The sequence below is a fragment of the Thermomyces lanuginosus genome, assembly GCF_041956635.1.
Source record: "Thermomyces lanuginosus strain ATCC 200065 unplaced genomic scaffold VTN49scaffold_34, whole genome shotgun sequence".
Classification (NCBI taxonomy): domain Eukaryota; kingdom Fungi; phylum Ascomycota; class Eurotiomycetes; order Eurotiales; family Trichocomaceae; genus Thermomyces; species Thermomyces lanuginosus.
In genome coordinates this window covers 220,600-248,340 of record NW_027192368.1, presented here as the reverse complement: position 1 = coordinate 248,340, position 27,741 = coordinate 220,600, and the positions used below count along the sequence as shown (strand labels likewise).

At 50.9% G+C, this 27,741-nt stretch overlaps 9 protein-coding genes across 9 annotated transcripts; 6 read left to right on the top strand and 3 right to left on the bottom strand.

Annotated features, from left to right (window-relative positions):
* Positions 1–1,156: 1,156 nt before the first annotated feature.
* On the bottom strand, positions 1,157–3,024 carry VTN49DRAFT_5389 (uncharacterized protein; the record flags this gene model as incomplete). Its single annotated transcript, XM_069413440.1, has 4 exons — positions 1,157–1,981; positions 2,041–2,367; positions 2,456–2,873; positions 3,008–3,024. The coding sequence occupies 4 exons, from the start codon at positions 3,022–3,024 to the stop codon at positions 1,157–1,159; spliced, it is 1,587 nt and encodes a 528-aa protein (XP_069266624.1).
* Positions 3,025–4,259: 1,235 nt separating this feature from the next.
* Positions 4,260–5,401, top strand: VTN49DRAFT_5388 (uncharacterized protein; the record flags this gene model as incomplete). Its single annotated transcript, XM_069413439.1, has 4 exons — positions 4,260–4,281; positions 4,357–4,735; positions 4,805–5,045; positions 5,108–5,401. 4 exons carry the CDS (start codon positions 4,260–4,262, stop codon positions 5,399–5,401), a joined length of 936 nt encoding a protein of 311 aa, XP_069266623.1.
* Positions 5,402–6,622: 1,221 nt separating this feature from the next.
* Positions 6,623–6,994, top strand: VTN49DRAFT_5387 (uncharacterized protein; the record flags this gene model as incomplete). The annotated part of the gene is made up of 1 exon (XM_069413438.1): positions 6,623–6,994. The coding sequence occupies one exon, from the start codon at positions 6,623–6,625 to the stop codon at positions 6,992–6,994; it is 372 nt and encodes a 123-aa protein (XP_069266622.1).
* A 247-nt stretch (positions 6,995–7,241) lies between these two features.
* On the bottom strand, positions 7,242–10,582 carry VTN49DRAFT_5386 (uncharacterized protein; the record flags this gene model as incomplete). Its single annotated transcript, XM_069413437.1, has 7 exons — positions 7,242–7,267; positions 7,320–7,604; positions 7,658–7,779; positions 7,836–8,391; positions 8,447–10,039; positions 10,094–10,433; positions 10,496–10,582. The coding sequence occupies 7 exons, from the start codon at positions 10,580–10,582 to the stop codon at positions 7,242–7,244; spliced, it is 3,009 nt and encodes a 1,002-aa protein (XP_069266621.1).
* Positions 10,583–11,530: 948 nt separating this feature from the next.
* Positions 11,531–12,672, top strand: VTN49DRAFT_5385 (uncharacterized protein; the record flags this gene model as incomplete). The annotated part of the gene is made up of 6 exons (XM_069413436.1): positions 11,531–11,605; positions 11,664–11,798; positions 11,860–12,016; positions 12,076–12,290; positions 12,364–12,504; positions 12,559–12,672. The coding sequence occupies 6 exons, from the start codon at positions 11,531–11,533 to the stop codon at positions 12,670–12,672; spliced, it is 837 nt and encodes a 278-aa protein (XP_069266620.1).
* Positions 12,673–16,287: 3,615 nt separating this feature from the next.
* On the top strand, positions 16,288–16,562 carry VTN49DRAFT_5384 (uncharacterized protein; the record flags this gene model as incomplete). The annotated part of the gene is made up of 2 exons (XM_069413435.1): positions 16,288–16,382; positions 16,439–16,562. 2 exons carry the CDS (start codon positions 16,288–16,290, stop codon positions 16,560–16,562), a joined length of 219 nt encoding a protein of 72 aa, XP_069266619.1.
* Positions 16,563–17,281: 719 nt separating this feature from the next.
* VTN49DRAFT_5383 (uncharacterized protein) lies at positions 17,282–19,159 on the top strand (the record flags this gene model as incomplete). Its single annotated transcript, XM_069413434.1, has 4 exons — positions 17,282–17,468; positions 17,528–18,758; positions 18,813–19,023; positions 19,073–19,159. The coding sequence occupies 4 exons, from the start codon at positions 17,282–17,284 to the stop codon at positions 19,157–19,159; spliced, it is 1,716 nt and encodes a 571-aa protein (XP_069266618.1).
* A 909-nt stretch (positions 19,160–20,068) lies between these two features.
* VTN49DRAFT_5382 (uncharacterized protein) lies at positions 20,069–24,859 on the top strand (the record flags this gene model as incomplete). Its single annotated transcript, XM_069413433.1, has 2 exons — positions 20,069–24,675; positions 24,739–24,859. 2 exons carry the CDS (start codon positions 20,069–20,071, stop codon positions 24,857–24,859), a joined length of 4,728 nt encoding a protein of 1,575 aa, XP_069266617.1.
* Positions 24,860–25,196: 337 nt separating this feature from the next.
* On the bottom strand, positions 25,197–27,721 carry VTN49DRAFT_5381 (uncharacterized protein; the record flags this gene model as incomplete). Its single annotated transcript, XM_069413432.1, has 4 exons — positions 25,197–25,976; positions 26,039–27,055; positions 27,110–27,449; positions 27,513–27,721. The coding sequence occupies 4 exons, from the start codon at positions 27,719–27,721 to the stop codon at positions 25,197–25,199; spliced, it is 2,346 nt and encodes a 781-aa protein (XP_069266616.1).
* Positions 27,722–27,741: the final 20 nt, after the last annotated feature.

Genomic DNA, 27,741 nt, shown 5'->3' with positions numbered 1-27,741 from the left:
GTCTACGGAGTATACGTAGTATCCGCTGCAACAAACATTTCAATAACCCATCTCCAAGGCCCTAAAAGGTGGCGCAGTTTGGAAGCCCCTCAGAATCGATGATCTAGGGAAGTACGATCTAGATCATTTTAATGTAGAAGGGGGCCCTCCAGTAAATAGGCGGATCTGGATCCAAGCTCAAAGGCCATCCGTTTAGCACCGTAAACTAAAGAGGAGAAAGACAGATGATAGATCCATCTGATCTGGCAGTTCCTCGCTTAATCTCCGTACCTAACCCTTAGTCTTGGGAGCCCTTACTTAATCGTTCCATGGCAATTGCAACGTTTTTCCCAGTGTAATGGTCAAACCAATCCAATCGTGGAAGAGAATATTTCAAGCGCAAAACGTACGTTCCTTCCGAAGGATTGATACAGCAACAGGATGAATTACCTACCTCATACACTTTCTCGACTCTCAATGTATGTTTACCATCGTTTAAGATGATTACTCAACGTTCTGGTATTTGCCGCGTGGCAATTGAGTTGACCACGATATCTGATCGCTGGTTCATAGTACCAACCCAAAATGCGGGATGATTGCTTGATGCTCGCTTGAATAGCTATGATATCTGATTCCATGCCGTAGATGGGCGCGTTTAGGGCCGTTAGGGCTAGGCTTAGGGAGTTTGGGCGGTCCTTAGGCTTGTCCTTGTCATTAGGACTACGAGGGACACAATTGACTGGCATCTGCACCCGAATGATGGTGGATTTGCCTGGTGTTGAGAATAGATTCAGTTAATTATTGCCTCAATGCCTCAGAACAAGTGGCACCAGCTGGAGAACAGATCCGGCAGCAGCATCCGGATCCGGATAGTCATGCAATCAATGAATTAGGTTTCGTTAACAGACGGTGAAGACTGCGTCAAGAGAATATCAAAGCGCGGTATGGAGACCTCGCTTCTGTTGTTGTTCGAGCCGTCCTGTGTGCAGATAGAGAAAAGCCCCTAACCTCTCCATGCAGACTTTCCAGCGCTGGGAACGCGAAATGGACGTTGAGATCAAGTAAGCCCTCCGTTATTCCGCATCGTGCGGACAACATTGCTGCCTCTGCTCCCGGTTGCCCTCGGTTTCCGCCATCGTCATGCTTTGTACCTTCCGCTCCTCCAACGCTCGGCGGCTTAATATTCTCTATTTAATGTTGATGCCTTTCTCTTTCGACTCAGGGTTTTCCTAGGTCGGGGAATGATCTTGCAGAGGTGAAAATCGATGATAAGGACTCGGCCCAACTCTCGGTTCCAAAGCATATTCTCAAACCTCAGATCCAGATGCACCACCCCGCACAGTTTAATTTGTTCCTTCGACCGCATAATCTCCCGACTTAGATCCGGACCGGCGCCGACCGAGCGGATTTTCTCACCTTCCCAGCCCATTAACAGTATATATTGGATGCCCCCGACGCCATGAAGATGGTAAGTTTGAGCCATGCCAGTAGCCCCAAGGAACACAGGGACCGCCAATCCCTGTATTTTCTGGAGAATCCTGTAGACCTCTACCTCTTGCGAGACGTTCTTCCAGCGATACGAAGTGGTTCCCTTTCCGAAGATCGTGTATCCGTACCTGGCACATGTGATCTTGAATGGTGCTACGTAGGATCCGCGGCCGCCCATGGGCGTGCAGTAGTGCTCCGGGTCCTGGTCGAGCTGTCTCTTCAAAGCTTGCACCAGTTCCGAAGCATTGATCTGATGCTGGTCGCCGCCGGAACCCTGCTGATGGAGGCTAACATTTGGGCATGCGTCATTCAGTCGGTCGCCACGTTGTAGCCCAAGAATACACCGCTGCGTGCAGAAGCGATTGCTGTGCTGTTTGCTCGAACCGCCCTGACCTCGTGAGGTCGCCCGCGTAGAGGGAAAAATCGACGATGCGCGCTCCCTTGTCGGAGACGACGTTACTTGGCTGAACTCGCACTTCTGGCCCTGCACGGCCCGGGAATTGTCGGAGTCAAACTGACAGCGTGGGGCGGTCGAGAAATAGAGCCTTCGGGGGGCCTGCAGCTGTTCGCCACAGACCGCGTCACGATACGTAGACCCTCTGCAACGCGCTCCAACGAAGGTGATGATGGTACGTATTCCGAGCCAGGCATCGTATGGTCTGAGCCCGGAGGCGTTCGCGGAGTGTCGCAAGCTTGCGCCAAATGCGCATTATAGGGCCCCCCCCCAGTCCGAAGACGCGCCTCTGCTTGATTCCGCCACACCTGATTCCGAGGTGGGGAGCTCTGGCAGGACATCAAGCAAAAGCAGAGAACTCGCGCGACCACCGTGTTCTCAATCTTGATTTCGGTGCCTTCCTTATATGAATCCACGTTGGGCTCGCAGAGATAGTAGTATAGCTTCTAGAATTCATCCTTCGGCACGCGAAGAAACACAGCCAGTCGATACGTATGAATACTCCAAACCTTCCTGTATCATCATGTCATACACCTGGGTCGGAGTCGCCCCAACCAATCGCTTCGCACTGCTTTTCGTGTTTTCATTTTTGTCGGTAGGCGTCGTGTCTTGGTGGACGACCTCTCTAAGGAAATCCATATTCCGGAGGCCAGTCCGGAGACTCTGAACGTCGAGCTTGTGTGGCGGCTTTAACTCGCACGTTGTCACTAGATACTCGGTATCTTCATCCACTCGATGAATGCAATACCGATTGGGCCGGGGCCGCCACGTACCCGACCGCTCGTCCTCTTCGGCTTCCTCCTCCAGCGTTCTGGGGTATTGTGTCCGAAAGCGGATGCTGTTAGGCAATTGGAATCGCCGCTTGGCATCCGGATCATCACAAAGTGCCTGGACGATCTTCTCCACAAATTCATCCACAGCCAAGCGCATAAAGTTACTGAGGTCATTTCCGCTACGAATTGGCTATGTGGCCTTCATGAGCGAAAGCCCTCTTAAATAGCCCCATCGAACTGAACAGCCGAGGAGGGGTTTTTCCAGCCGGCTTCAGCAACCTGCACACATCATCGAAGATCTTTCTCAGCTCACCCGGAAAGTCTGACCATTTACTGATTTCTTCTGGGCAGAGTTTCGCTCGCCGTCCTGCAATGTTTCCTCGTGTGGAATCCGCCGGGTCTCCAACTTCCAGCGGATCAAACAGGAGTAGATGCGTAGCTTTCAGCAGCTCGTCGAAAGTCGTGGGCTGAACTTCTTGAGCTTCTTCTTCTGCCTTTTTTCCGGCGTTTCCTTCTCTTCTTTCAGCCGTTCCTCTGCTTCTTCCGCCCGTTTTCGGAGGGCCTCCGCTTCTTGTTGGGAAGACTCGGCCATGGCGAATCTGTCCTCACTCAAAGTAGCAATCTCACGGGAGCTGGGTCGGCATTAGACTAACACGGGACCCACGGCGGTCTTCTGGAGCCAAAGGTGGAACCGCCCAAGTTCCTCGTCGAGGGAATCAACTGGACTGTCTTTTGGCAATTGGCTTCACTGCTTTCCGATTCTACCGAGCGATCGGTGCCAAGCCAGAAAGGTACGAAGTAGGTATTGAGAGGTTTCAGGGTGTTGGCTGGATTGGGATGTGAATCGTCGCTATTTTCCGGCACCAGATGAAACTGTGCGGGTTAAAATGAAACTACAGTAAGGTCTAGGCCGGTAATTCCGAGTGTCAAAGGTCCAGGGCTTAGCAAGGAGGCAGCTTTGTTACGGTGTCAGAACTTAGAAGCAACAACTCAATAGAGTTTGGCTTACAATAGATAGCCTATGGCCCAGTGGTCGTTAAGCTCTAGGTATCGGACGCCAAGTCTTCAAAAGATTGACAATCTGGCCAAGCAACCCCTACTGCCTATTTGGGAAAATGATCAAGGACGACGAGAACGGTCATTGCATTTTGGACTTGGTGTACTTCAACGTATGATTGATTCTGTATTGGCCGACTGTACTCCGTAGTTAGGTCACGGACTCCTCCTGGACGAGACAAGATCAAATCAGAAGATTTGCTTCCACGCTAATCGAGTGGGATTGACCCAAGCCACACTGATGTGTGGACTGAAGAAAGTCGAACTTTTACCCTTGGATTGCCAAGGACCGCAGGGCTTTGAAGTAGGTCAAGCACAATATGCCGAAACCCCGGCATTACGCATGCAACCACCAGACTAGAGGAAGGGCTTTAGAGTATTCCTGGTGCAGATATAATTCCACTCAATATGTTTTGCTATTGCCCATGGAATCTAAGCACGAGTAGCTTTCCGAGCTCTCTCTATCAAATTGTGCCGCCCAATATTTTCGTTTTGATGCTAAACAAATCATGGGCTTGATAACAAAGTGCGGTATGTGGGTACTAACCCACTCCAAACCTCAAAATTCAAGAGGAGGAATTGAACTGACTTTATGAATCACACAAGACCTCAGAAGCCCTAGTGCGCAGTTCCCTTACTGCGCAAGCGGCGAAGCGGCCATCGTGTTTGCCTCTTTATTCGGCCTGGTGATTTTTGCCCATTCAATTCAGGCAATTCTCTATAGGCGATGGTACTGCTGGGTTGTGATCATGGCCGCCACTTGGGAAGCAGCCGCTTTTGCTACACGCGCCGTAGCGACCGTTGACCAAACCAAACGTGGGCCTCTCATTCCTTCAATGTTGCTGATCTACCTCGCTCCGATTTTACTCAACGCCTTTGTTTACATGGTGTTTGGGCGCATGGTCTGGTACTATATCCCGGAGAAAAAGATCTTTGGAATCCGGGCGCAGAGAATGGCAATGATCTTCGTTGGGCTGGATATCGTGTAGGTTCTCCACTGGTCCAATCAACACAGCATCCAAGCTCTTTGAAAGGCATTCTGACACCAGATAAGTGCCTTCCTCACCCAAGTACTTGGCGCTGTCATGAGTGTAGACAAGACCGGCAAGGTGGGGCCCACTGGCATGCGTATCTATACAGCTGGTATCGCCATTCAGCAGGTGTTTATTCTCTGCTTTCTCAGTCTTCTCATCAAGTTCCATATCCTCATGCGTCGCGGAGCTGGAGTGCCGGAGAGGAGTGGGAATTGGCTGATCCTAACCTACGTGATGTACTTCACGCTCTTCACCATCACGGTACGTGCAAATGCATTCTGCTCTCTAAGTCCTTCCCTATTGACAACATTATGTTGTTTTAGACCCGTATCGTCTACCGTCTGGCCGAGTTCGCTGGAGGCATAGGACAGGGCAAGCCCAATGTCCTGTCGACAAAGGAGGTCTGGTTCTACATCCTTGAAGCTATACCGATGTTACTTGGAATGGCTGTTTGGAACCCTTTCCATCCGGGGCGAATCATGTATGGACTTGAGGGAGATTTCCCAAAGATGTCACGAGAGGAAAAGAAGGCCATGAAGAAGGAGAGAAAGGCCCAGAAGAAGGCCAGGAGACAGTTGGAGGAGGGGGAAGAGATGATGACTCTCAGAGAGCATTGAAACACTGTCAGGAGGAGCCACATCTCGCTTGGTACAAAATGCCTTGCCCGATCTCATTTGAAGGTGCTTTTTTTTTCCCTCATGTTAATTGATACTGTACTACTCTACTCCGGATTGTTTCTTTATTTCTTGCTTCATGTTTCATTGAGTCGATCCCATTGTCTTCATTCGGGATCTGCGTGGGGCATGCAATTGATACTCCTTCTTTCTTCATTGATTAGGCTCGTTTTGACCAATGTTGGAATAATCAATAGACTTTGTAAAAGTACTAGTCTACCTTGAATCACAGGACAAGAAGATCCGTAACCCTAAGTTTGCACTTGTGCGTCGCACCCCCAGATGTACTACCTTTGAACATCAGTAAATGGCGAGCTGCGCAACCTGTAAAGCAAACGTTTCTCTCGTTAATAGTCTTCTCCCGCAACGCGGAACCGTTCGTTGGGGCCTAATCTGAGTGAGATATAAGGGCTCCAGAAAACCCAATTCTTCTTCCATCTGACGGCACATACTCTGAAGAGTTCTCAGTGGTTTCAGCAGCACCTGCGAACTAAAAGAATGATATTTTCACCTCGAGCACTGTGTGTTTCATTGATATCCTTGAAGCACTATCCTACACAAAGAAATTCAAGAAAGCGGTGTTTGAGCCAGAGATTTTCCGACGACCCTGACCACTGCATGTTGACCAAATGTCGTTGAAACACACCTCTCAGATCAGAATCGTTGCCTCATGCTATTGAACAAAAGAAGAAAAAGCTAACAGTGTTCTTCCTTTGCGAAAGATCGATGCAGCAAAAAGGGTTGGGTATCAGAACTAGACGTCGAGTTCGATAAGCGCAGTTGTCAGAGGCTTTATCTCCAGCTATGAAGTATTTTGTCGGATTTCTTCGTCAATTTCCGAGGATTTCTCCTTTGCCGGACCTATTTAAGGAGATGGAAAATGGCCACGCCTTCAGTTCTCCTCCACTTCACGTCGCATCAAGCTCTCGTACTCAGAGTATTCATAGAAAACTGCCTCTACGGCCAGCAGTGACCCGCGATCGTTTCATCGTGATCAACTTCAAGACAGCGATCGGATCAGAAACTTCTCGAGTTAAACAGCCTCAGGGGTACCCTGCCGAATTGTCGAAAAGTTTCTCGACCTAGTAGCATTGCCTACTAACACACGAGCGAAGTACAGTGCAGCCTCACCAACAGAGCGAGTAAAGACGCAATATCCTCAAAATGTTCTACTTCACATGCGGGCACGTGCTCGATTCCAATTCCGACTCGCTTCCAAAGAATTGGGACAAGCTCGGCGTGAAGCCTGAGAACCCCCTGATTCCGGTTCCCTGCAAAGAGTGCAGTCAGGATATTATCAACAAACATGTGATATACTTTGAGTATCGTGGACGTCTCGGCAATATCGACGAAGAGAGAAAGGTGCTGGCTGGTCGTGAAGACGTATCCATCGACGTTCGTCGGGATGATGAATCATGGATGGATTCTCTGAGAGCAAAAGTAGCTGTCACGGCCGAGTTCCAGGATATACTCCAGGGACTCGTGGTTCAGTTTGTGACTCGCTGGGGAAAGAAGCCCCATATCCCCGATTATTGAAATCAATTTTTTGAGAGATGAAGCATTGCTAGGCCGAAATGTTAACAGATTCGCACCAAGTCTCATTGTCTCAAGCGGGGAAACAGTGACACTGAGTGTTCGTCAGCTCCAGAGCTTCCAAATTGCGCTAACAATAGTCATACATGGGTCGTTCTTGTTGTGCTCAAGGCAGGTGTTTCACTGTCTTCATGCGTTCATCTAATGCTATTCTAGAACGTGTATCCATGTAGGTAGAAAATCATCGGCATCACAGTCCGAATTTAGATCCCAAAACTACGCCTCCCTGTCAGCAGACACTTGATATTTCCATAGCTAAATAACTCACCTCCGAGTACAGCCTTTTTCTTCTGGTTCTGAACAAATTTGCTCACATCATTGGCAAAACTGCTGCTGCTCTCTTCCAATCTGTTCATCGTATCGCCCATGATGTTTAATTTCTCGGTCCGTTCTTGGACCTGCCGTTGCATCGACGCCCAGTAGCCTTCTTCATTGCTGCCAGCTGAGCCGTGCGTCGAGGTACGGCTTTCGCGCATTGCTTTGCGCCGGTCGAGCTCCTCCTGTCTCATTTGCTGAAGCATTTGCTTCGACGGAGGCCGGTCCGGCCCGCTAACTGCGAGATGGTCAGGGCGCCACCCTCAATCAAGTACAAGCACCAAAACTTACTCAGAAGTTCCATGTCAGCAGGCGACACATATTGGGTACCAGCAATCCACTGCAAACTGGAGATTGTCGGTCGAGGTGGAATGGCAGCGTCCGGATTGAAAAGGAGGTCTTCAGAAGGCGGCCTAAACCATGGTTAGTGTATTTGTATCATAGGAATGCGAATCATAACGCCACATACAGCTCAGCACCTCCACCCCAAACGTTCAATACGGCGATCTCTGATGGCCCTACCCAGCCAACAAGGTCACCAGAGGCAGATATCAATGCCTCAGGCAATCGTCGGACGTCCAGAATATTTCCAATGGGCGCACAGCCAATCTCTTTGAGACCTGGGATTGCGTAAGCCCGCACATTACCATCCCCAAAGGCACCAACAAGACTGGTTCCGCGACCCGCGGTTTTGACAACGGCTGCAGAATCGCAGAGAAAATCGTCCCACGTCTTTGACGCTCCTTTGTTTGTTGCCGGCTTAAAGATACGGCATCCGGATGGTGAAATTGCCACAACAACCCCATGCACCTTTGTACCATTTCTAAGTCCAGACACAGCTGCCTGGCTTGCATAGGCCAGATCACCCGTCTCCGCATCAATAGGATAGATACCAATGACTTTGTCCTCAACAGACACTGCACCAGCGAAAGACGCCGTGTATGTGCCGCTGCTTCCCGGCACAATCTTAAAGGTAGCGAGATTTCCGCGATTTGTTCCGACAAAACAGCAAATGCTCGAATAGTCTTTGCGCATGTCAGCATGTACACCAGGGCATCTTCTCACCTGTTGGGTACATACCATCCCCTTCCAGGGTCAAAACGCCAAATTCAATGGAGGTTGGCCATTCCGAAACTCTGGCCCCGTCATCTTGCGACCGGCTCATGCGAAAGCTACTTCGCTTGCTGGCTGCTTTAATAAATTCATGAACATCCGCGTTGTATATGATTTGGGGGCCCCGGAGGTCAATGATTGCAAGGCTGCCTTCCTCAAAACCCACGGCAACAAACCCAACATCGCTATTCTTAACTGCAGAAACTGGCCCATTCTGCATCTCTAGCATAGTAGCAGGGAGTAGCCCGTCTTTCAGATACGGGTCAGCCCGATGCAGAATGTTTGTCAACTTTCCAGGCCCTTCGTTTCTTCCTGGAGGCTGCTCTTGCCCCGCGAATTGATTCCGTCCCCAACGGAAAATAACAAGCTCACCGGTTCGGAGACCTACAGATAACTCCCCAGAAGCACCAGAGAAGGACATTTCAGTAACTTCAATGGCCCCAGTGCGAGCAACTGCCCGAGCTAAATCCGCTTGGACAACGTCAACATTCTCAATCTCATCGTTTTGACCAGCGTCCCACAGCCGGATCACACCGTCCGCATGCGCAGTGACGATGACATTTCTGTCTTCGAATCTCTTCATCGGTTTCTTCGCTTGGACACCGCCTTGGACGAACTTGGGCCCTTGAGCTCGCCTCTCCTTCAACCCAAGCCAATTAGATCGGCTCACTGGAGCCATGACCATCTTCGTGACGAAAGGATGGACGAAGGAAAGCGAAGGATGGAGCATGTTTGTTGGGGATATAGGATGTCCACTTGGAAAGCTCAAAGTGATCAACTCTCCCGACGAAAGCAGTGCAACGACTGCAATAGGATCTTGTGCACCGGCAAAGTGCGGGGACGAGCGCGGAACAAGACAGAAATCCACAGCTTCCGCGCCTGGCGGGACTGTCAAATTCATCCGGCGACGAGGCGACTCGAAGTATTTGGCCAGGATTTGCCACGAAGATGTCTGATAGTTAGGGGTCGGCCCCAGATCCAGGAAGGTCAAACTCTTATCAGGATCATTGGAAGGGCGACCGCCAGCGATCAAGAGCCCCGTGTCATCGGGGTTTTCTTTTGCACACCAGGCAACTTGGAATATGGGATCCCTGACAGCAAATGTTCCTGGTGCGGATCCTGGGCTTTCTGGTCGTTGTCCAGGTTGGTTGACATTGACCCGGTCAATGGTCCGAGCCATCACTAAGCGCCCATCCTTGGGATCCCAGAAGGCCAGGCTTGTATCCTCATGAACAGTGAGAATGAAAGTGTCGCTCGGATGCCAAATGGCTTTCGTTAACCGTGGTCGGCGCACTTCGCGGGAGAGCGTGGGGTCTGAATCGCCTCCAGGAGCCGCGACAGGAACTTCATATTGGAAATACTTTTGGGCCACATTCTGTTTGAACGAGTAGATTACTGCCCCTTCCGGATACCCGATCAATAGCTTCCCGACATCTCTGGGCGCCAAAGCAAGGGATACAACTGGTGTCATCTTCTTTTGTGGAAATTTCTCTGCCCACAGATTCGGCAACTTGAAGGGTGTCAAAACTTCCCGGTCCATATCATAGGCAATAGTTTCACCTGAGCCCCAAGTCAGGAAAGAGAGCCGACAGGCCAAACTTGTTCGAAACTCACCGTTTTGCAGTCCCAGAAAAACATAGTCCAACGAAGGATCAGTCATCACCGCGGACACAAAGCTCGGTGGAGCGTAGGACGCCAGCATCTTTCTTGTCTCTAGCGAGAAGACGCAGAGTTCATTTTTGGAGTCCACGCTAACCAGTTTATCGGCGCAGAAGTGCAAATGCTTAACAGAGGCATTTCGGGGCAACCGGAAGGTGACGGACACACGCCGTTGTCCAAACACATAGATCTGACCAGTGCCAGTCTGCGTGTCATCGGTCCCCACGGCGAGTAGCGACTGGACGGGATCGTAGGCAATCGTTGTGATGCGCGAGTTGACGCCATACCGTGCAAACTAATCACTCTGTGTCAGTCAACCACGTGAAGAGAACAGATTCGGAAAGCATTTTCACGTACATCATCGAGAGCGAACAGTTCCGGTATGAGACCCTCGGACAGATCCTTCTGGATGCCCGATTGCTTGCCTCGAAGGAGATGAGCCATGGCGGGCAACTCTCGCAGAAGGACACAGCCAAAGTGTACAGCTGGAAAGCAGTAAAGAAAGAACTGTTGTTCTGAACTTCACGTTTTGATGTTGCTTGATCAGTCCTTCGGCTTGAGCTTCGTCATTCCTCCCCACCAAGGCTCGGCATGCTTCCCGAAGCTGGGAGCCGATTCGCTGACTCTGTGCAGATGCCCCTCCTTGGGGCCTACGCTTGACCAACTCAGGACTAGGGCGACCGCCTATCCTCATGATGTACATTCCGCATCGCCGCCATCAGCTCTCTCGACGCAGCAAGATGGTATCGCGGTTCACAAGGCCACAGGACAGTTTAACTGGGATTTCTCAGAACGTACTGTATCAAACACTGATTCTCCCAACACATTGCGCACGAATAGGTGACCTACCCAGAGTGTAGAAACCGGTCTAAAGGTACGGCAAGTATCACGAATATAACCCATCTCAGTATAGCGTCAATAAGGTACTGCATTAATCAATAATGCTAACTACTTTATAGGGCATAGTGCGACATTCGGTTGTGGAATGCAGCTGCACCTCAAAGCTTGTACACTGATGTTTCTTAACTGCAGTTGAATGCTTACGGTTTGCAGAACCTACGTCTCCGGCAAAGGTGGGAATTCTTACATCGGTGGAAAGGTGGCAGGCTCAGAGTAGGCACGACGGTGGAAGTTACTGACGGTCATCGCACCAAGTCGGAATTCAAGTTGGACCTGACCGAGTCCTTCAATCCCCACCTTCACCTGCACTTTGGAGAACCATTGAGCTCTACTATTGTACCACTACCGGGTTTCGGGCTACCACAAAACCGCTGGCGGCTCTAAATTTGAGGCACAGCCATCCCACGTTGCCCATGTTTCTGGGATCATAACCTGGGCAGCTTAAACTAGTAGAGTTGGTAATTGAGAAAAGTCGATCGAATCTTATTCCATATGTCGGACAACGGACAGAACGCCAAACGAAAGCTGGAGGGTCCGTCAGCGGACAGGTCTTCCAAGAGGAGAAAGGTGCGTATTGTGTGAGCTGTGTTCTCCTGGTTGGACAGCTGAAACTGAAGACAACTAGGGCGGCCAAAAACACCGGGATCCCAAAGCTGGCGGTCGAGTCATCATTGAGAGTGGTGATTCCGGCGTTTTCGTGACATGTGACATGGGTAAGGAGAACAAATGCATTGCTGAAGCCCTTGATCTGTTCTCTTCAGTATGTACTTCTTTGGGATATGCTTGACCGGTGTCGAATCGACTGACTCGCTGTACCGTAGAAAGTAGAGATCACAGAGTCATCCGCAGAAGCGGAGACCGCACCAGATGAAGAAGAGGAGGACATCGAGGCGCAGATCAAGAAAGAGGTGGAAGGACTACAACCGAAATCCTCAGCTTCCCGCTTATTCCAACCCATTAAATTGGATATTCCCTGCAGTAAGCTCGTGAATCAGTGAAACATGCTCGCGTCGGGCATATTGCTGACTTGTGCCAAGTGGTATTCATCCGGGTTGACAAGTCGATTGACCCAGTAAAATTGGTCCACGACCTATGCGCCGAAGCAAAAGCACATCCGGAAAAGAAACAATGCCGTTGGGTGCGGCGGATGACACCTGTGTCTCTGATTCGGAAAACCCTGTCAGTTGAGCTGTCAGAATTTGCGAAGACAGTGCTTGGGCCGCATTTCCACTCAGGAGGTGGATCCAAGAAGGTTAGTTATTGCCCTGGGCGCGTTACTCAAGCGTACCAAAGCGAGAAAGAACTCTAACAATTTGCTTGGACAGTTCGCAATCCGACCAACGGTCACCAGTAACAACAAATTCTCGAGAGATTCGATCATTAAGACGGTGGCCAGTGTAGTTGGGCGCGAGCATTCCGTCGATCTTAAGAACTACGATCTGTTGATCATTGTGCTTGTAATCCAAGTGAGCCTCCCCCGACTTCGTTCCCGCGGAATTTTTGCTGATGGTGTCCTCAAGAATGTCATTGGGATGAGTGTTGTCGGCAGCGACTATGATGACCTTAAACGCTACAACCTGGCTGAACTCTACCGCCCAGCCCCGAAAGCGTCCGCGGCTCCTGCCTCCGAATGATAAAAATATGGAACGGGCGGTGCCAGTTGAGTTTCTCTTGAATCATGCCACATTGACGCGGAGAGTACGTTGGCTGCTCCGGATTTTCCACCGCGCTGCGACAGGACGAGTGCCACGGTAGTAGGACACACTGCGTTTTCGGCCCTCAGTGGTTTCCACAGTCGCCAGATTGTCCATCATTGAGCAAGAAAACCATGTAGCTGGTCTACCGTCTATGTAGTACAAGTAGCTTCGAAAGTTTGTTCAACGACTCATACGACAAATGCTACGGCTGATGGTGGATGGCGCATGATAATGGTCTCATACAGAAGATTTCCACATAATCCCACCTGAAGGAGCCTCTTGAGTCTCGCAGTTGATGCAAGACATGTGGAGCCGTCTGGATCCGGAGCCCTCGCATTAACGATACCCATAGAGGGATTGCTGAGTTGGGAAGGAGCGATGGGGAGCAGTGAAGGGAGCTCTTCAAGATACAAAACTAGGGCCAGATAAAGAAAACTGCACACACAACATCCTCAACACCAACAAAATCATCCTTAACAGCTGGAACTTTTAAATGATAGCCCCTAAATTGCTGACGACTCTTTCAACAACTGCTTGGCTTAGAGTCTGCGTTTGATAAATTCCTCGACAAAATGCTTGAAGTGCCTATTTATCCAGAGATGGGAAAGAGCAACCAGAGCAACACTTTCGCCAAACTACACTACAAAGGGCCGGAACACGGACTGGTCGACAGTGGTGCTGACCTTTGTTTTGATTGTGACTGTTTCAGAGACATCAACTTCCCGATGTCTGATTTAAAATTACTGGCTCCGACAGGCCAACGGCGCGGTACAGGTGGTCATCGCACTACAAATCAACCGACGAAACCCAAATACCATCGAAAAATGGGCCCGAAACGGTGCTGATGCACTAAGGCAGCCACATAGGGAGCAACACATCCAAATCCAAAAAACGCAACGCCATTGTCGTTGAAGGTGATGCTTCGCGTCGCCACAAGGTTCCAAAGACTTCTAGCATTCTTTCATTCTCCGTCTCGTCAACAAAGAGAACGACATTGCGGTTTGTTATGCCATGACGATGTAGAGGACATAGCCGCACGAAAAAATAATGCAGCAGGTTTTGAAGGAGGATGGCGAGTGAGGACGCATGGGTGCCCTCAAAGTTCTCCCCGTCCGTTATTCTGTTCCATCGATGATGGATTTGGGTTCAGTCGAAACATCGCCCCTTGGCATGTACACCACGTTTGGAGGGTTCCCAGCTCATCAAACAGGCCATTCGATGCAACGTGTTATCAGTTACGCTCGGGCCTCACGGACGGAAAATGTCCGCGATGCCGTTCATGACTTGAAGCATTGTCTGCATTTGGATGATTCTTTGAGCGACAACTGGGTCTCACTAGAACCAGGGAGCAAGGGATTGCGCGAGCGCCACAGATGGCAGGAGAACTGAGTACTCAGTACTGGATGTACTCGTACCTAGATTGAGCTTGATGTCAGGCACACGAAGCAGTGACTCAAGGCAAGACTGGTTGCATGATCTGGCTGAACCTAGCAGAGTACGGGGTTCTCACGCAAGTCGCAACATGATTGTTGGTTAGTTCAGGAACCTCATGAATTACGAGAACTGAGTAAGTTAGCTAATTCGACGGTGCTTTGCATTGACATGTCAATCACTTTCCTGTTTCAAGTAAAGCTCAGCCGTTAACCCAAAATAAAACTCTTCCCCGTAGATGATTGCTAGACCTGATTCGGTGGAGTGTTCCGATTTGAACTCAAAATCCGAGAATGCCATGCAAAATTGAGTTTACCCGGCCAATAACAGGGATACCGTTCATTTAACTTAGCTATCAAAGTAATGGTCAGCTCTGTACCCGGCTCCAGGCGCTCACGTTCGAGGCTCAAGATCAGTCCTAAGAATGCTCATAAATGCGTTTCGATACAAATTAATTGCTGATGAACTGGTCAATCCTGTCAGCCTTTTACAGTTACAAGAAGAGCCAGGGTCGCCAAATTACAACAACGTCATACGCTTCGGTTCGATCGGTTGAAGTGTTCCGTCTCGCCTAAATGGCCAGTTGATTGGCCAGCAACAAGCGAGACTTTCATGCTCCAAGCCTCCAAGTAATCTTCCCCATCACCAAGTCTGTGGCCGTGTGGTCCGAGATTAGCTAACCTACTTCCAACGGTCTCGACCTGAGAGAGGGAAAGGAAAAAATAGGCTCGCTTGTTCTGGTGGCCGACTGCTCGTGCGCTCGCCAAACTTCGTCTATCATTGTCTGACTTTCGGCTGCTTACCGAATGTTGTCGACAATCCCGAATCCCATGTGGCCACCGCCAGATCACTCCTAGCCGAATCGTTTCCAGCTATCACAGCTATGGTAGATCATGTACGTAAATCATGAAGCTGTTAGAGCTCCCAGCAGCCAGAAGAGGTAAAAGATGGGGTGCTGCGATACCGCCGTCAGCATGTCTAACCGATCCGAGGGAAGATGACAATTTCCGTGTAGCGCATTCTACTGGTTCAAACTCGTGAGTACCACGAGAATTATGCCGAATGTCCAACGGGGTCGCTTCCGGTTTGGAATCTGACAGTCAATTACTATTTCCGATCGCCTGACTGTGCTCGGAACCTGAGCTTTTTTATCTTGGTTCAAGCGTCATTTCCAGATTTTCTCAGTTGTGTATATATATAATATACGAGTCGCCGTACTTGTAGAGGAGAGAATCGTATCTCCGGCAGTTGTCTACGGCAGTTCGAGCTCTAGCACCTCGCATCGCCCGGGAAATCCCAGGTGTCTTCCGGTTCAATGGGTTGCACATGAAAGAAATGCCATTCCTTTGCAGGAACGCCGATGATCGTCATAATGCTATGAAATCTTCACGGAATATCGAGATTGCAGTCGATTCATTTCAACAAGTGGTTCAATCGATTTTTCCGCCTACAATTCGTATCCAAGGTGTCCAACCCCTGGGAGATGGCGTCCATTCTCTACGCGTCCTGAGGCTGTCCGACAACCAGCAGCTTATATTAAAGGCTTCACCACCATCTGGCGTCCCATTACTGCGGAGAGAGCGGCATTCCTTGGAAACAGAGGCCCTGGCGCTCTCGTTACTGGGCAAAAGCGCGACGCCATGCATTCCTCGATTGCATTATTATTCACGTCAGAGAAACTGCCTAGGGTCCAGCTTTTTGCTACGACAGTACGTGCGGGGAAAGTCATTACGTGACCTGGGACCCTCTCTTTCCAACGAAGACCGTGCCAAAATTGACAGGCGTTTGGGGTCTCTTGTCCAAACCATTGGTAGCCAGACGTCGCCCAAATTCGGCACGTTGGACAAAGTCGCAGCGGGTGCGGGAACCCATTCATGGCGTTTGGCATTTCTTGGTCTCTTTGAAGAACTTCTCCACGACGCGGAGGATAGGTTTATACATTTACCCTATGGAGTTATTCGGCAACAGATTTTGCGGTTGGCCCCGGCATTAGATTCAGTCACGGTTTCCCGTTTGGTGATTGTCGATCTCGGCCGACAATCCAAGGTGATTCTGGATCCGGACTCGAAGGAACTCAATGCGATAGTAGACCTCGGAAGTGCCATCTGGGGTGACATACTCATGACAGATGTTTTTGAGTCTCCGTCAGAAGCCCTCCTAGCAGGGTTTGGGTCAATAGGACTGGAAACTCCATCAGCGGCGCCGCGCCTCCTTCTGTGAGTGATCCGATGCCATTGCCGAGTCTGAAGATTTATTGACTAACAGGGCTCAGATATTCTTGCTACAGACAAGTATACACAATCACCGAATCATGTTATCACAACACCAACCACGAGGGGGAAATGCAGGCCCGCAGACGATTAATTGAGGTCTTGAAAGAAATGTGCCGATACTGAGCCTTAGCCGCGGCAGTAAAAAGTGATGAACGATCCAATGTGCCACATTTTACGATGCAGCAAACATTTATGGATCAATTCGTGTCATTATGGGAGTACTACTTGGGATTCGTGCGAAAAGACCGCACACTGCGTATTTAAGTACTTTATTTTTAATTGATTTTGGACTGAACGGTTGGGATCATTGGGTATAGTACCAATTCTCGTAATCAGAAGGAAGTCCACACGCAATGCAAAGCGTCTCCAGATAAACGGATTTCAAGATATCAAGTCGAGACTTGTAGAAAAGGTTTAACTGGAATTCTGGGTACGTTGTTCTTGCAGAAAATTCCACTCTGAATTCGAGGTGTCTTGGATTTTCCTCTTTCGGAATCCAGCCGGGCAAGCCCTAACACCGGCCCTTGGCCGGAACAACTACGTCAGTGTTCTGATCATCCCGACATCGTTGCTCTCTTGACCTGTTGAACTTGCATTGAGATAACACACGCTACTTTTCTCCTGGCTCACTGAATGGAGCATATCAACAACAATCATATGATAGTCACGTGTACGACTGTAGACGTCAACATGCAACAGGGTTCAATCATGACATCATGGTTAATCTACGGACTTTATATCCTTGCGACCTGCATGATCAACACCCCATGTTCTGAATCAAAACATCGTTTTATTTCCCCCTCCCGTCTTAGAAAATATTGAATATATCACAGAATTCCACCATGTCGGACATTGTCACCAGAGAATTGAAAGAACCGGTTTCGGTCGTCGAGTACCTTTACCGTCGACTTTACGAGGTTGGTATACGCTCCGTACACGGCGTTCCTGGCGATTACAACCTCGCGGCGCTTGATTCGCTGGAGAAATGTGGTTTGAATTGGGTGGGGAATTGCAATGAGCTTAATGCCGGCACGTGGAATACTGAACAATGTTCGGGGACATGAAGACTGACGGGACCTTTGCTGTAGGATATGCCGCAGATGGATATGCTCGAGTCAAAGGAATTGCCGCCCTGATAACCACGTTTGGTGTGGGCGAGCTTTCTGCTTTGAATGCCATTGCAGGGTCATATTCCGAATATGTCCCCGTGGTACATATTGTCGGCCAGCCGCACACAGCATCGCAACGCGATGGCATGCTGCTGCACCATACGCTCGGTAACGGAGACTTCAATGTCTTTGCGAACATGAGTGCTGGCATCTCATGCGGAGTGGCCAAGCTGAATGATGCCCGCGAGGCTGCTACATACATTGACGATGCGATCAGAGAGTGCTGGATCCGCAGCAGGCCAGTGTATATTACACTCCCGACAGACATTGTCGATCAAAAAGTCGAAGGGGCGCGGTTGAAGAATCCAATTGATCTTACTCGGCCTCCGAATGACCCGGAGAAGGAAGACTACGTGGTGGATGTTGTGCTGCGATATCTGAAAAATGCAAAGAAGCCTGTTATTCTTGTCGATGCTTGTGCTATTCGACATCGTGTTTTGGACGAAGTGCAGGACTTGGTAGCAGCTTCGGGCCTCCCAACATTTGTTGCGCCAATGGGTAAGGGAGCGGTGGATGAGACGCAGCCTAACTTTGGAGGAGTCTACGCAGGGGACGGGTCCAATCCGGGCGTGCGAGAAGTCGTCGAATCATCAGACCTCATTTTGAGTATCGGGGCAATCAAATCGGATTTCAATACGGCTGGCTTTACGTACCGCATTGGACAACTGAATACGATAGACTTCCACAGCACTTTTGTGCGAGTGCGGTACTCAGAATATCCCAACATCAACATGAAGGGAGTTCTCCGAAAGGTTATCCAGAGAATGGGAAAGCTGAATCCAGATCCGGCTCCTCCAGTTTCTAACACTGTTCCGAACGAGGAACGAAACTCGTCTCAAACTATAATCACTCATGACTGGCTGTGGCCTACGGTAGGTCAATGGCTTCAGGAGAACGACATTATCATTACGGAGACAGGCACAGCGAACTTTGGTGTGTGGCAAACTCGATTTCCCAAGGGCGTCACTGCGATTAGCCAGGTGCTCTGGGGAAGCATCGGGTACTCCGTTGGGGCATGCCAAGGTGCTGCATTGGCCGTCAAGGATCAAGGAAAAGACCGGCGAACCATCCTGTTTGTCGGGGATGGTAGCTTGCAGTTCACTGTGCAGGAGATTAGCACAATGCTCAGGCGAGGACTCACACCCATTATGTAAGTATCATCACAAAGACACCCGATCTTCCAATGGTCTAACTGGCAATCTAGATTCGTAATCTGCAACGAAGGCTACACCATTGAGCGATACATTCATGGCTGGACTGAAGAGTACAATGACATCCAGCAATGGAACTTTGTGGACATCCCTTCCACGCTCGGAGGCCACAAGGAGCAGTTTGATACCCACAGAGTCAAGGCACGGAATGAATTAACTGAATTATTCGCCAACAAAGCCTTCTCTTCAGCCTCGCGTCTTCAAGTGAGTGGTTCGTCTTTCCGTCTCGTGCCGTCTTGCCTAACGCTTGCAGATCGTGGAGGTGCACATGCCAAGGGAAGATGCTCCGTCTTCTCTGAAGAAGACTACAGAGGCAGCAAAGAGTCGAGTACCGAAATGATTGAACTCATGCTCTGGGAGACAGATCGGCTAGGGCGGGAATAGGCACCAGGGTTTTGGGGACAGAGGGACTACAGTAAAAAGAAAACAGTTCCATTTCAAGTCACAGGACAGTCTGATGATGTATTTCTGTAATTTCCGTCTTTGGCTCAGCAACGCACGTTGTTGCGTCATGTGATGTCAACTGGCCGAATAAGTCACGTGATTAATATTCGGGCCGTCAGCTCCACCCGCGGGGTGGTTCGAGGTTTCAAAAATTCAAAAACAGAGACAGGGAGCTGTAGGGTGCCGAATTGGCTTGTTTAGTTCAGATGAGATTTTTTCGGCCCGTTTCCTTATCCCAAGCGCGGAGCTGAGCTCCCAGATTGCTGTAAAACAAATCGAGGCGACCCGGCATCGAGATTAGTGTCCAATCCAACACCGGGAGGTTTGCGCTACGCCTTAGCCAGATATCCCTGCACCATCGAGCCGAACAGAGCATCCCGGATTCAATCCCTTTCATTTTCCGAGCCATCTCACTGGCTTTATGGCCAGCACTCGATGACCTGCGATAATTCGTACTGCGGGCTTGATTTGTGACCTCCGCTTCTCCCAATTTTTCAGTCTTCGGACCTCCTTCGCCGCGGCTCCTCGGGCACAACCCGTTTCACTTATCTCCCTACTCCGATCAAAATTGCGAAACCCGGTGTCGTTTACGCATTTTGTGGCACGGCACAGTTTAGACGGTCGATTTCCGGCGTCAGCGTTGGGGTGGAACTGCAGCTCAGTTTCCCCCTTGGGTCATTTGTGGCCATCGCAGGTGGTCGAGAGATGGTTTGAATGGATTGAGATGGCGGCCCGGCTTCCCTGGATGGCATAGTTGGTGGATTAGTTGCTGTGAGCTCGCAGTTCGTGTGCATCTCTAGCTACTATGGACGGTCAGCGACAGCCATACATCCCTCCACCTCCTCCCATCTCGCAGTCGACTCAATCGCACATCATCCCTCTTCCTCCACCGCCGCCACGCATCCCGTCCTCGCAGTCGCACGGAGTGGTTCCTCCACCGCCACCTGGTCCGCCGCCGAATTCGAGTTTTGGAGTCACTCCAGCATGGCAGAATTGGGCAAGACACGGCATTCCCCAGGGTTTCCCTCCACCCCCTCCACCCCCTCCGTCTCTGCTGTCAGGGAATCAGTCCCAGCTGGGATACGGCCGCCAATCCGCTCCCTTGTCTATTCCGATCTCGTCTGCGACGACCAACGAACAGCCCCTTACTTCGGCCACATACATTCCCGTCGGAGAGACTTTTGGCCCTGGGGTCGGTATCCCACCTCCTTATGATCCTACCTACAATCCTGCAGCTGCGGAGCGCCTACGGACAGCGTCTGACTCTGGGCATACGGACAATTCAAACAATCGTGAGGGGGCCGTTCCTGCCACTCCATCACGAAACATTCCGGCATCTCTACTCCCAGCCGGAAATCATGACATTGGATCATCCGCAGCGACTACCAGTTCGACGCCAGCTCACTCCTTGCCCAATTCCAAGCCCAACAATGACGTTACAGGGGGCCAATCTCATTCCGACCCTGCTGTGCAGTGGCCGCTGGAGCGCGTTGTTAGCTGGCTCGCCCGAAATGGATTCTCGAAGGAGTGGCAAGAGACATTCAAGACTTTGGAGATTGAAGGGGCCGATTTCCTGGAGCTAGGACAAGGGGCTAACGGCAGGGGCAATCTGGGAAAGATGCACCAGGTTGTGTATCCCCAACTTGAAAAGGAATGCCAGAAAAGTGGAGTCGCCTGGAATCAAACTCGTGAGCGAGAAGAGGGCAAGCGCATGCGGAAGCTCATTCGACAGATTAACGATGATGACAGCATGGACCAACCAACGCAGGCTCACACTCGCCGTGAATCTCAGTCGTATCTTACAAGCGCCTCGACAGAAGGCGGGCTAGAAAGTTCTCCGAATCTAGGGCAGGACCCCGGATTAGCCTCACATGATCACAATGTTGCGAGTCAACATCCCGCTCATCGACATGCGGCACCGGCTGCCAATAGGCATAGCAACATTCAGATGCGCTCGGTAACCGCCCCGGTGTCCTTGAGGTCGGATTATGGCCAATCAGATATCGATGGTGCTGATGGATCTAATCTTCCTCGGTCGGATTTCTCTCGAAGTGCGCTCTCTGGCCTGGACGACTTGCGCCGGCAGAGTCCCACGGCAGCGGGTGACCTGGCACGTTTCCCGTCCCCATCCCTTCGTCCATTCGAAGATAGTCCGCTGAGCGGAAGCCCCGCTGCCCAGCACGCTGTGCCGGTTCACCCTGGCCTTACGTCGTCGTCCACAGGCGATCTCAGTATCCCCGGAAAAGCCGATCATTCTAGGGGGCATAGCACTGACTCTTCGGCTGGCCGAAGCGCCATTCCACGATTCTATGAAGGCCGCAAACAGGCTTCATCGGACGCCAACCGTCCTACCACTCAGGAGTCGCGAGACAAAGAAGGAAAGGGTCTGCTGGGATTCTTCCGGAAAAAGGCTAAAACAAATGAATCTTCACATCCCTCACCGGAAGAGCAGTCCCTGGAATCACCGACGAGTCCCGTCAGCGTGCGTCAATCTGCGAACAGTCCCTTTGCAAGACCTGCATATAACAGCAGTGATTTATCGTTGGCGGATCGACCGTTATCGGCTTCGTTTTCCGACTATGAACGAAGCTTTGGGAAGAGGAGATCAACGTCAAGGAGTCGCCGATATGTCTTTGTTACGTATGATGGTTGGAACTATCGTCTTGTTGATATTACCGAAGTCGAAACGGCGGAAAGCCTGCGCTGCATCATGTGCCGGAACCTGGGGATTAGTGACTGGCTCAGTGCGCAGATTTACAGCATTGAACCAGGGCAAGTGGATCTCGACGATCCCCTGAATGATTCGATGCTTGTGCAAACATTGCGGCCTCGCTCGGATCCATTTGGCACTCTGCGGTTCTTCTTTATCCGAGGAAACATTGAGCCAAGTGTAACTGGTCTGGGTGTTTCGTGGCCCGACAAACACGTCCAGTCCCCTGTCTCTAGCCATCAGGTACATCGGAAACCCTTGGACGAAGAAGCCCAGGCTAGGGTGGCTGCCCATGGATTTGGAAGACCGGGCTCACCACATGGATCGCGACAAGCATCAAAGGCAAGCTTGGTTGGCCAGCAGGTCAATACGGCGTCAACCCCAGATGATGCAAATTACGATGCGGATCTCATCGCGCGACATGAAGAGTATAAACGTGAGGTTGAGCGCAAACAGCAAGCCTACCTTAGGTCCAAACAGGCTCAGCAACAGCAGCAGTCCGTACGCCATGACATCCCCCACAACGATGTGGCAATCAGGAGTAAGGGTGTCATCGACTTTGATGCACGTCGCAGCTCTCCGTTCGAGGACAGGAGACCGCATGACAACCTCGTGCCACTCCGCAAGCCTCCGTCAGCGCCGACCGAGTCGACCACTCTCACCAAGGTCAATTCCCTCAGCAAAAAGACGGCAGATCGAGGTCGTGATCAGCGAACAGCTGCTCGGCAGAAACAGCGGTCGAATCTCGCAGAGAGTGGAAATGACAACAAGAAGCCTCCTCTCAGTCCAAAGCTGGGCAATGGAATCATGTCAGCTGTCGCCAGTGCTGGTCAAATGGCATCTTCGATCGCTACACCGAGCGGCTCGCTTTCATTCACGTCTCAATCCGTGCCCAGCCCTGGCGACACAGAATCGAGTGCCGGAAAAACGCCCACCAGTGCTTCCGCTCCCACATCAGCTGCACCCTCATCAGCCGCACCCTCGTCAGCTACGCCTGCACCCGCATCACCTTCGCAGAACCGCAAGTCGTCTGGGCCAGAATATGAATTTGTGGATCCGAAGGTGTCGTTCGACACCAGTAGGACTACGCAGCCGACCTCAGACGATGAGGATTCGGATGATGGTCTCTTTGCCATCCCCCTGTCGACGAACAAGAACCAGTCAAATGACAAGGGCAAGGACCCGACGACGTCTGGGACATCATCGCCCGAGTCGCAGCGCACGCCAAAGCCATCTTTGACCCTGAAGACACCAGGACGCCATAGCAAAGGCCTGTCGGTGTCATTCAAATCGCCCAACGCCAGCGATCAAGCCTCCGATGACTGGCATGTTTCAAGTACTGGTCCGGACGGGCGAGCAAGCCAGGGAGACAAGCCGAAACAAGAGCCTAGAGTTCCTTTCTCGTTGCAATCCTCTGATGACGAATGGGAGCAACGGAGGGATTCGTTCGCCAGGGACGATATTTGGGCTAGCAGACCTCCAGTGGATGGCGTCATTGACAATCTAGATGAATTTTTCCCCGGTATTGATTTGGATGAGCCATACCTGGAGCCGACAGCAGAACCGCAGTCTCCAGCGGGAGCCGAAAGCTCCGGTCCTTCACAAGCATCCCAGTCTCAGGACGCTGGAGGGCCAGATTCGAGCGAGGCGACTGTGAAGCCAGGTGTCGCTCAACGCAATGTGAATCGTTCTGGCGGGTTGAACCGAATGAAGTCCATCCGAGAAGTAGCAAAGGGAGCACAGCAGGTCAATCGGAATCGCAGCATCCACAATTCATCAAACGCGAAGCCTGGTGACATTCTGCGTCGCAAGAGCACGAAGATGTTCGGCGCGAAGATTATGCAGATCAGTCCCAAGCCTGGCAGTCGCTTGAGTGAGTTGGATCCTGTCCGTGCGACAGGCAATAAGCAGGATAATGTCCCACAACGACAGCCAACGTTCCGTATTATCCGTGGCCAGCTTATCGGCAAGGGCACTTACGGGAGAGTGTACATGGGCATCAATGCCGAGACGGGTGAGGTCCTGGCTGTGAAACAAGTGGAAATCAATCCTCGAGTGGCAGGCCAGGACAAAGATCGTATCAAAGAAATGGTGGCTGCCATGAACCATGAGATCGATACCATGCAACATCTCGAGCATCCGAATATCGTCCAGTATCTGGGATGCGAACGCGCCGAGTTCTCCATCTCCATTTATCTTGAATATATCTCTGGTGGTTCCATCGGCAGCTGTCTTCGAAAGCATGGCAAATTTGAGGAGCCAGTGGTGAAGTCGTTGACACGGCAAACACTGAGTGGTCTTGCCTATCTGCACGATCAGGGCATCCTGCACCGGGATCTCAAGGCAGACAATATCCTTCTGGATCTGGACGGGACCTGCAAGATCTCCGACTTTGGTATCTCGAAGAAGTCAGACAACATCTACGGCAACGACGCCTCGAACTCGATGCAAGGATCTATTTTCTGGATGGCTCCCGAAGTGGTGCAATCGCAAGGTCAAGGATACAGCGCAAAGGTGGATATCTGGTCCTTAGGCTGTGTGGTACTGGAGATGTTCGCTGGCCGCCGACCTTGGAGTAAGGAGGAGGCCATTGGTGCCATCTTCAAGCTCGGCAGTCTAAGTCAAGCGCCGCCGATCCCGGACGATGTGTCCATGAACATCAGCCCTGCGGCGCTGGCGTTTATGTACGATTGCTTTACAATGTAAGTCGCTCTACTCCGATCTCGCCAGAGTTTCACAGGACGCTGACCATGTCCCCTTGTTAGTGATGCGGGCGACCGGCCTACAGCGGGTACGCTGTTGAATCAGCACCCATTCTGCGAACCAGATCCAAACTTCAGGTTCGAGGAGACAGAGCTGTATGCGAAGATTCGTGACGTGCTATGATCGTCTGTCCTTTTTGCGCACTTTTTCTTTTCTTCTTGATTGTTGGATGAATTTTTTTTTGCTTGACGCAAGTATGTTTTATTTGTTTCCAATTCGTATATACCTCTTCGGCTCTTTTTACGTTTTTTGTTTTTGGTGTCAATTTATTTCTAGCAAGGGACATGATTGTGCAAGAGTTTCGTTCTTTTTATTGATTTCTTCGTTGCTATCGATATCCATCGCGCTCCTTGACTCATTACACTCGACTCCAGACAAGATCATATATCAATCAATGTTGGGGACGAGAATATGATTCAAATTAGGGTACATACATAACTACACATAAGTATTATCTCGTCTATACATCCCGATCAACCTCATCGTCGTCATCATCGTACGACCGGATGCCCACACGAAACACACCATCACTCCATTCGGCAAAAGTATCCACATCCCAAATGGCGTCCTCGCGACGGTCGCCCTTCTTAGCGACGACGACATTGTTCCCACGACTTTTCTCCGCCGCCACGTAGCTGTCGAAGAATTCATCGTAGGTCTGGATGACGCGGCCTTGCACTGCCCCTACTAAGGTTTCCTTGGTGCGGACATCGTCCAGGTAGTCGTCAAGCACCTGACGGAGGACGGGGACCTCTTTCTCGACGGCACGGCGGACGGAGCCGATCACCTCGCCGGGCGGTACGGTGATGCTGCGCTTCTCCTCCGCGAGTTTTGTCGGGAGCGCACCGGTCATCCGGGAGGCAAACCCGTTTGTGAAATCATTAATGACGGTCCGCAGGCGGCCGTCTAGCTCGACCTTGGCATCTAGCATGTTCTCGACGACCCGTGGTAGGAGACCGCTGCCAACGAGGCGCATCAGGTTCCGCGGGTTGAAGAGGCCGCCGCGTTCACGGAGCTCCCAGAAGGTGTTGGTCACGTTGGAGAAATCGAAGGAGATGTCTGGCGTGACATACTCAATGTCGAAGGCGACGATCTGCTGTTTGAGGATTAGGAGGTGTTTGATTAGAAATAATTGTCCGTCGACTACGGTCTTTTTGCTTGCTATTTGGCTGCTCGCTTGATGTAATGATAGCGTAGTCTGATGGACGATCTGATGTGCGAGGTCGTCGAAAACGGTAGACTAAATCAATCAGACTAGTTAGCAAGAGAGAGCCCCGCGTCACTGGGGTTAGAAATTCGTACATTTACTAATCGGTAAATGCGACTGAGAAGCCATATTGCTGTTCGCAGTGTGGGATACCATCCTTGGAAAGCAGCTTGGGAGTTGATGTCCCACAAGGCATCCTTCTCTGTCGGAGATTCCGCCTCTTCATCAGCAATGGTCGGAGACTTGGGGAGAGATGTCTCTGCTCCGTGGCGATCGGATTTTCTGCCCGACAGGGGAACAGATGTTCGTCGGCTGCGGGCTGGATAGTCGAGGTCTTCTGGCTTTGGCTTGAATTTCTCAATCTCGTTGCGAAGAATGGCCTGGACGCGGAACACCAAGCGTGTTTGCGCGTCTTCCAGTATGGGCTGAATGAGAATGGAAAAGTCTAGCTGAGTTGGATCGTGATGTTCGTTGTTGTTCTCCTCTTCGTTATCTGAGATGTACCGGGTCTGTAACAGTGTGCAGAGTTGGCACAGCTTGATGAGTTTGGCTTCATGGATGATCCTTGGCTTCAAGTGATCATATAAAGGTTCGCATATTGTCTCTAGAAAGCCATACAGGCCTGTTTGGCCGTGGAACCACTCGCCCCATAGCTCAAACTCATCCAGACAAACCCCACGGACATAGCTGATGCCCGCTCTCGCAAATGCAACCAGATCCTGGGACGTGCTGGGAGCCTGAGCAATACTCGCCAACTTTTTTCGGACAAGAGGAATAATGAGTTTGCCACGAGTCGCAGCATAGTTAGAGTGCAACTCGTTCATAAGGCTTTGGTACTCAGCCTCTGTTCCTTGCTCCGGATCCACCGGTGGCACAGCTCTCTTCTGGATCTCCAAGCCGATCTGCTTCAATTCCGGCGCGCCAACACGGAACTTTGCATACAACAAAGTAGACATGGTTGTATCATTCAGTTGACGATCGGCGACTTTCTTTGAGACCCCAGAGGCGATTTCTCGCAAAGCAGACACGAAGTGACCTCGGACGAGCGTCAATGCACGTGTCATCAGTAACCTGTATCGCGATCGATACGTTTCTGCCTCTTTTTGCTCAGGCTACCCCATTGTCAGTTGCGTCCATATAGCAAAATCTCGTAGGCAAGAGCATACGTGGGATTCCATATAATCCAGGCATTCGTCTAGTCGCCGCAGCATATCCGAGAACTCCTTTGTGCGAACTGTCTTTCCAGCACCTGGAGCATTGAGCTTCCTTGTCGCGGGAGCCAAGAAGTCATAGTATTGGAGATTCTCGCTTATCCCATCCGCCAGCTGGGTATTCCGCTTCTGAGCATTGAGAAGCCCTTCGCATTGTTTCTGGAACGTTGAAGTCTGCAAATCAACCGCCTTGAACGATTCCGAAAGGCTCGAGAGAAGCTCCAATGTCGAGGATGTATCCGCAAGCAGAGAGTCGAGGTGGGCTTTCGATACCTCGAATTCCCGTAAACATGATCTGATTGACAGGTGGGATTAGAGAGGACGGCCGTCGGGGCTTTGCGACAGTTCCGACACATACTGATACTCTTCGTAGCTGGCCTCCAAAAGGTCCTCTTCAATCGTATCGTACCATTTCTTGAAATCAACCTCGTTCCTGATTGCGGCCGCGTCCGGCTCCTCGTCGATCTTCGCAATGTCCGGCGTTCGCGAAGGCTTCGCTTTTGCTTGCAGCGACAGACCGGACGAGTCACTCTGGCTCCTTGCGTGTTTCACTTCGGACGGCACCATGGTCGTTAATTCGGCCGGAC